The sequence below is a fragment of the Phragmites australis genome, chromosome 8, assembly GCF_958298935.1.
Source record: "Phragmites australis chromosome 8, lpPhrAust1.1, whole genome shotgun sequence".
In the NCBI taxonomy this organism is placed as follows: Eukaryota; Viridiplantae; Streptophyta; class Magnoliopsida; order Poales; family Poaceae; genus Phragmites; species Phragmites australis.
The window spans coordinates 12,606,660-12,614,413 of NC_084928.1; the positions used below are offsets into that span (position 1 = coordinate 12,606,660).

The 7,754-nt window shown below is 47.8% G+C and overlaps 1 protein-coding gene across 1 annotated transcript; it reads right to left on the reverse strand.

Annotated features, from left to right (window-relative positions):
- Positions 1 to 1,703: 1,703 nt before the first annotated feature.
- LOC133926646 (transcription factor TGAL3-like) lies at positions 1,704 to 5,238 on the reverse strand. The gene is made up of 10 exons (XM_062372667.1): positions 4,827 to 5,238; positions 4,606 to 4,682; positions 4,437 to 4,507; positions 4,160 to 4,357; positions 3,945 to 4,022; positions 3,820 to 3,879; positions 2,959 to 3,036; positions 2,807 to 2,858; positions 2,214 to 2,725; positions 1,704 to 2,127 (listed from the first exon to the last, which is right to left on the reverse strand). Exons 1-10 carry the CDS (start codon positions 4,850 to 4,852, stop codon positions 1,981 to 1,983), a joined length of 1,299 nt encoding a protein of 432 aa, XP_062228651.1. The 5' UTR covers positions 4,853 to 5,238; the 3' UTR covers positions 1,704 to 1,980.
- Between the last annotated feature and the right edge of the window lie 2,516 nt (positions 5,239 to 7,754).

Below are 7,754 nucleotides of genomic sequence, written 5' to 3' on the forward strand. Positions count from 1 at the left end.
GTAGAGGCATCCCAAAAAGACCAAAATTCGGCCTAAAGTTGAGCTTGTACACCCGCGTCCAGTTCATGGCCCAGCCAGCCCGGGCAGCCCATGCGCGCAAAGGTAAGTTTTTTATTTTTTTTGTTTTGTTTTTCTAATGTTTCTCAGTAATTTGTTGTTTTTATTCATATATAATTATGTTTTTTATATGCACTCAACATTTTTAAAGACTAGATTCAACATTTTTAAAAAAGTACTTCAGTTTTTAGATGAAATTGTTGAAATAGTATATTTAAAAAGATAAAATAGTTCATTCAAAATATATAACTTTTTAAAATCACATAATAATTTATTTTATTTTATTCTATTTTATTTCTAATTAACATCATGGTTTATACAGATTGTAAAATGGACTCACAATTTGAGAGAAAAACGTGTATAACGAGCCGCGTGTGTGTAAAAAAGTGGGCGTCGAGCTTTGAACCCCGATGAGCCACAATTCTATAATCGCGCCAAGAGCTACTTCGATAAAGGAAGGATTGCATTTAATTATTGCAGGAGACTTTTTTTGTTGCTCGAAGTTTTTAATTTCCAGTGCTTTGTTGTGCCAAAAATCAAATGGTCGATATCATTGCAGATTGTTGAGATCCAACAGCTGATGGGACCATTCGGCACAGACAGTGGGCGGGCCTGCCACTAGGGCAACTCAGCCCATGGCTTGTGTCATAGCATAGTTGTACCATCGGCACCCTTCTACTTTTTTATAGTCCACCACAGCCAGACCATTAGGCCCATGGAGCGGCCGGCCTATAATTTCTCGTAGATGGCTCCTATAATTTCGTTGCCCCACGTAGAGGCAATTTGAAACCGAAATGCAATTTCACATGCTCGTTGTGAACGCACGATCTATCTAGATTGTCTATCTCTTTATATAACTCATATATCTATGGATTATCTCACTTATTTTACTTTATTTTTCACCTGTCCTTTTAGCATGAATCTTAACACAAATAAACTGTCCTGAAAAAGTCATAAATCCGAATGCCCTGGTGGAATTTTTGTATTCCAATTTGAAATGCCATTTCGAAGGAGCAAAATAGTTCAATGGCTAGATAAGATTTGTAAGGTTCAAAGTCGTCAGGATGCTAGGTAGAATCGGACCACGAGCTGTAGCGTCATACAACTTAGAAATCAATACATCAAGATGGACTAGGGCTAGCGGCATGGAGTAAAATTTTTGTATGGTTGTCAACCGATCCTTGCAAGTCGACGAAAGCCAGCCCGAAATTCCGAAAACTAGCTAGACCGGCGTTCTGCTAGCACAACTACACGAGGGAAAAGATACCACGGTACAAGACCCAGTCAGGCAGTGGCAGTGAACCGATTGCCTCGTCAGTAGCAAGTCGATCAGTCGTGAGCACGCCGGGTGCTCGCGCGCGGCGCGGCGCATCATTGCCCCGGACCCAGCGCGTCGTCACGCCTGAATCCCCCGGCGCGCATCCTATCCGGCCGATAGATACCCTCCCTCCGTCCCCACGGGCCACGGCATCCTATCCTGCTCCTGCCGCGCGCGAACAGCCGTAGGGACATCGTCGGCCATGACGAGGCATTACCGGTGCATCTGCGGCCGCTGAGCCGCGGCCGAGAAGAGGACAGACCTCTGCACGTACAGAAACCATTCTTGCACGGCAGGTAGAAAGACACGGGAGAATTTGACAGGCACTATACGAGCGTCCGGCAGGACTTGTAGTGGATTAGAGAGATGAGATGATTGTACAAAAATCTCCTCTAGGCTTGGAACGGATTAATTAGCATGAGTTCTGACTCTGAACTTCCTACGGTTACACCAGACTAGCAGTTGCTGAACTTCAGCAGGCAAGGGCAGCTAACGCCACAAAGAAGTTGAAATGCAGCTCTCGGTTGCGTTCTTCCCATTACAGGGAGATCCTCATGGTTCTCATCGCGATCGCGATGCCAGTGTGTACAAACATGGCGAAACAGTCAATCCCTCGGCCGCGCCAGCCAGAGGGAGCTCAACGCCCGGAGCCGCGAGAAGTAGTCGCTGATAACGAGCAGCGCGCGCGCCGCCTGTCGGGTGGTCAGGATCCGGTGCATCTGCTGCAACGTCTGCAGCCGCAGCAGATCAGCCTGCGAAAGCAACACGCGATGAGCAACAACGCAAGATGCGGCACGGCACCCCGGCTGAAGAATCCGCGCATGCATGTGTACCGTACCTGCCGGAGAAAGTTTTCGAGCGTGCCGAGCTTTGCCATCGCCATGGCCATCTGGCCCACGTAGTTGGTGACGCTGTCGGCGGCGGCGGCGGCCGCGGACGCGAGCGTCTCCGCCAGCGTCTGCTGCAGGGCCTCCATCCCCTGCGACAGCGCGTCCTCGGCCTGCTGCGACGACTGCTGCAGGTTGCAGATGCCCATCAGCTGCTGGTCCGTCAGCGGTTCCAGGTGGCTCGCCAGGACCTTGAGGAGCTCCGACGACCGGAACCCGCCCAGCCACATGAAGAACCGCTCGGCGGGGCTCATCCACATGCCCGACAGGACGTGGAACACGTCGGTCTTCGTCGCCAGGCTCTTCAGCCGGAACACCTGGTCGTAGTGCACCATCACGGCGTCCACCAGGACGCACAGCTCGTCGTCGCCCATCTGCGCGTTCAGGGCCACCCTGAGGTCGTTGATGTGGCGCTGGTGCTCGTCCAGCCAACGCGCGTACTCCAAATCGAATGCCAAGGTGCCTGCAAGATCAGAACAGGGATCGTATGTTTGCATGGATGCCGTGATGAAACCAAAAGCTTGAGCATTGTAAAGATCATTACCTCCAGTAGAGCATCCGTGATCGCCTGCGCATCCACTTGCAATGAACATCCCCTGTAACAGAAACCAGAGCCCGTATATAATCAGCTATATATTCAGATGAACAATTGTTCGCGGCAAGGGGATGCTCTTACCAAAAATTACAGGAGTTTACCTGCTGCCTGGCCCTCTGGAGCTCTTGCTCAAGATGCGCCAGCTTGGCGTGGCGGCTCTCCAACTGCTCAATGTACGCCTTCCAAACAAAATATAACAATACCCAAAGGTGTCATCTCCTGAGTATGTAATTTCAAGTGGCGACAGAGGGAACATGATATAGTGCACCGTAAACAAAACACAGTCAAGCAAGACACTACACTAGAACGGACCATCGTTTAAGATAGAAAGAAAAAACTGTTCCAAAAAAAGCCCTTAAAACAAATATCGAATATAATCAGAGTTCTAAGAGCTACGGAATGTTGGTTATCTCCAGGATATTCACCGCTAAATGCTACCTCCTTACCCCACCAGGGAAGAAGAAAAAGAAATCAATGCATCACATGCCTCCTCAGTCCACACCGAGTGTAACAAATAAGTACAGAACCTCCCTTCCATGTAAATTGTAACAGATGTATACATTGTTCAAGTCCGACGCTCTGGTATCCATCGGAAGAAAAAAAACAGTGCTATCGTAGCGGTTTTGCCAGAACAATTGTTGGCTACTCCTGTTTAGTTTGGAAGAAGAACAATGGGTTGAATGACATGCGTAACAAATCAGAAGCTAGCAAATAACAGAGGCTGGAAACTTTTTCCATTGTCTTGAAAAAATGAAGCTATTCCGTTGTCTTAAAAAAAAGAAGCTAGCAAAAAAGTTGCAGTACTTAGAATTGAAGTGAAAGATCATAGGAAACAAGGTGCATGCCATTTCTGTCTAGAACAAACGACTCCCTATTTAAACGAAACAAGAATTAGATCACAAGCGGGATCAATCATATGCACAAACGATCTCACTCGGAAACTAAGATGTACAAAGGATCACCTTCTTCCTCATGCGGCTTTTCCGGGCCGCCTCGCGGTTCTGCGCAAGCCTCCTCTGCACCTGCCATGGCAGCAGCACACAATCACATTTGCAACGTAGATGGTAATTGCATCCCTTGTTACTACCTTGTGATCCCCTCGTCGTTCCCTGGACACCGCCGACGAATCCACATATCCGGCGACTCCCTGCGTCATGGTTCCACCCTACGCCAGCACAATATATCACAACATATAAGCCTCGCAAAGGAAAAAAATCACAACATTAAAGGCGCATTGCATGGCAGGAGTGTAGTACTAGTCAAGAAGAACAAGAACAGAGGAGCAAGGTGAGCTTGGCGCACCATTGGAGCGTGGCGCTTGTCGTCGACGTCGGTGGAGGTCGTCTCCGCGAGCGGACTCGTGACGACGATGCTGGAGTCGCCCCAGTTCTCGAACCGCGCCGCGGCGGCCGCCGCAGCCCAGGGCAGGCAGAACCGGCCGGCATCTGTCGCCACCATCTCCGGCGCTGCCATGCCCAGAGAAGCCTCTACTCCTCCATGCTGAGTCAAGACAACCTCCATCAAAATCACACACAAGAAGCCAGAAGAATAGTACCTAGCAACAACCCAAGAAACTCACCGCGGCGTTGAGCGACGGCACGAAGGTGGCGACGGTGAGGTTGCTGGAGGACTTGGAGCAGGGGTTGGGGCCTTCACATCGCGCAATGCGCGCGCAGGAACCATCAGAACCCACGCATATGGACATCCAAGAAAGAACAAAAGGCGAAGCAGATAAAAGAAGGCGTTACTGCACGGGAGATCGGGAGGGAGAGGGAGGGCGCCGTCCCCGACGTGGTATCCACCCGCGCCCTGCTCCGCCCTGCAGCTGCACCGCGCCACACGAGACGGCCGCGCAAGGCAACAAAACGTTAGCGAGCTGGACGCGCCGGTCCAGGAGAGACAACGGATCGCGCCGCAAGCGAACAAGGGGAGTAGGTGGCGCCCGTGCCTCCACGTGTTGCCTACTTACCTGAAGATGTGCGAAGGATGATGCATCAGAGGACGGCGACAGGGAGCAAAGCGGCGGCAAGGTGGCGACGAGGACGACGGCTACCGCTGCAAGTGACCGTGGACGACTGGATCTGAGCTGAAGCTAGCGAGACGACGCCGTGCATCAGCCGGGTTATAACGGGAAGGAAGCAGAGGAGGAGGACGGGGACGGCGTGCAAAGATTCAAGCAAAAGAGAGATCAACGAAAAGATACGATCAGGACGTGTCAATCGGTGTCAGGCCGGTTCATCCATCCAACAACCCATTGTCATTCAGTCCATCAAAGATCAGGAGGCATCATCAGTCTCGGCGATGGAGATGCACAGTGGCAGGGAGCGTTCAGTGGGCTTTTGTATCTGACGAGTGTGCTTGCGTGTGTGGCGAGTCCCGGGGTATTGACCGGGAAAGGTTGTGGCCATCTTGCATCTCGTGGGCTCGTGGCTTACTCTAATGGTGCGATGTGATGGTGTTGACCAGTGGTAGGCTTGTAGCCATTGTTGTCTGGTCCTAAGTTTGGGGATACCGGAACAAGTTCAGCTCCTCTTTGACTGGGATACTGTACCTGAGCGAGACAAAAGTAAAGCGGGATAGGTAGGACAAAATCTGAAAATAGATAATATAGTTTTCATATTTATTAAAATAGCTAATATATCTGAGTATTCATAAATTTAATATTTATATTTAGTGATTTGTTCATCAAAAACTCAATTTCGGTACATAAGAAATTGAAAAATGGTAGGTCTGGCCGTATTAGACAACTCATGCGTCACCGCTCCTACCAGCGGTCTTACCACTGAATACAGCAAGCGGTCTTGTCACCGCTCCTGCGTGTTGATGCTGTTCGTGTCTTGCTCATTAGGTCATACAGGACAAAATCTGAAATATTTGTACTTATGTCAATAGAGGCATGCTGTTGCTGTAAATTTGTTTCGACATAATTTTGTCAATATTTCTTTATTTTCTTAATGTAAATTTGTGTGAGAAATTTTTTATGAACAATAGTAGTTGTGAAGTACAATTATTATATAACCTGGTACAAAGATTACACACGCTGATAAACATCACATGAGACATGGGTTTTTTCGATATTGCGCGAATAGATCCTAAAAAAAGATGATGACAATAAACGTTGGTATGTATGATACGCATAAAGATTAACTTAATAGCGTGCCTTAAGGAATGAAAATAGACCTGGTTACAATTGAGACTTTCTACTAAGTGTACCTAGCATATTAGCATATTTGCACTTTCTTAGAGCATCGGGGCTATCCTCCTTAGCGCAACGGGCCCTCTTTCGCTTCTTTTCCCTCCTTCATGAGCTTTAGCCGCGGCGCGCTCCTACGTGTCACATCCTAAAATATTAATTACGTAATTAAGCATGCATAGTCATCATAGCGTTATGTTTATACGATTAATTATTATTTTGGACAATTTTGAGAGTGAAAATGGTTTAGAGACACTTAGGAAAGCTCTAAATACCTTGGAGAAAAGAAGAAAAGATACAAGAAAGAAAAGAGGAATAAATTTAGAAAAACTTAGCAAAGGATCCCTCTCACATTCCGACCATCATTCCCCGCAGTCTGAGCACTAGAGGGCAGACACGTGGGCTTCCCACGGTTTGACCGCCACAACGCAGATGCTCTACTTAAGAAAATCGGTCAACTCTCTCACACTCTCACTCACCCTTCACCCACACCAAGAGAGAGGGAAAGACCACCTTGACATCCACGACGACTGGATATTGACAGAGGGAACTTTCTCGAGCTCCCCGAAGGCTTCCTTGAGCTCATCCCATTCATCCTTGTCGTCGAGGGAGTTCCCATGTGCGTTCACCCACCTCAAGCCCCTACACCACATCGGAGCCTGATCTCTAAATCGGAGCTTTCCTGGAGTGATCCCATCCAATAGAAAGCTTTTCTACACTAAGTTGAGGCATCCCCTACTATTTCCACATCATTCCTGGGCTCTAATTGATCCCTATTTCATTTAGATCCAAGTTTAACCCTAGCCTAAAGCTTCTCCATGGGGTATTTTGAGTTTAGCCTGGTGAATATTGTCCAAATCATCTTATAAGTACTCCACTAGTCCCATAGGGCGTTTCGTTACCCTTCACGGTCGAAGGCATCATCGAGACCTTCACCGGCGACATTCGAAAGGTGCTGCCGGTAGAGTCTCATGGTTTGACCACCAGACGATGGTCTGACCATCAGACGCCAAAACCTTCTGTAGGCCGACGGTCAGATGTCACCTCCATGTTGATCTACTGCTAGCCATTCAAGGCTATATGTGCTTAAGTTATCTTGTCCGGGATTTCACACTTTGAAACCCTAATCTTTTGGTGGTCTGTTGCAAATGTTTTTGAAATACGACGCTCTAATAATATTCAAGCATGCATCATATACACACTTTTCCATCATTTGATTATTTATGCAATACATCCTTGATTTGTTTAGAGAGCGTTACGCTGATGGCCCAAGCGAGTGAAGGCGACGCCGAGCTACCTGAGTCTATGAGTGCTATGCGGGCAGTATCAGGCAACCGCCAAGGCAGTAAGGCAAGTATCTAAGTATACTCAACATACTATTTTGGATCTCATATTGTATACTTTATGTATGTTTGCATAAGTAGTGGGTCTATTGTCGGGTTTTGGTGGATATAACCTATGTTGATGGTATTACCTCTACCTAGAGTTGTTGATTATCTATATCCTTGTAGTCTTGATAACATTATTGATGTCTAACTCAAGAGTTATTCGAAATGCTTAGCAATGCATAGGTCTCCGGTAGAAGTCGAGCGATGGTGCAACAATTGTTCATGATCTTAGGGTTTACTGGTAGTTTACAAACACAATGACAATGATGTGGGTTGTATGAGATGTGAGAATGAGGTGGGATGTGGGCGGTGCTAG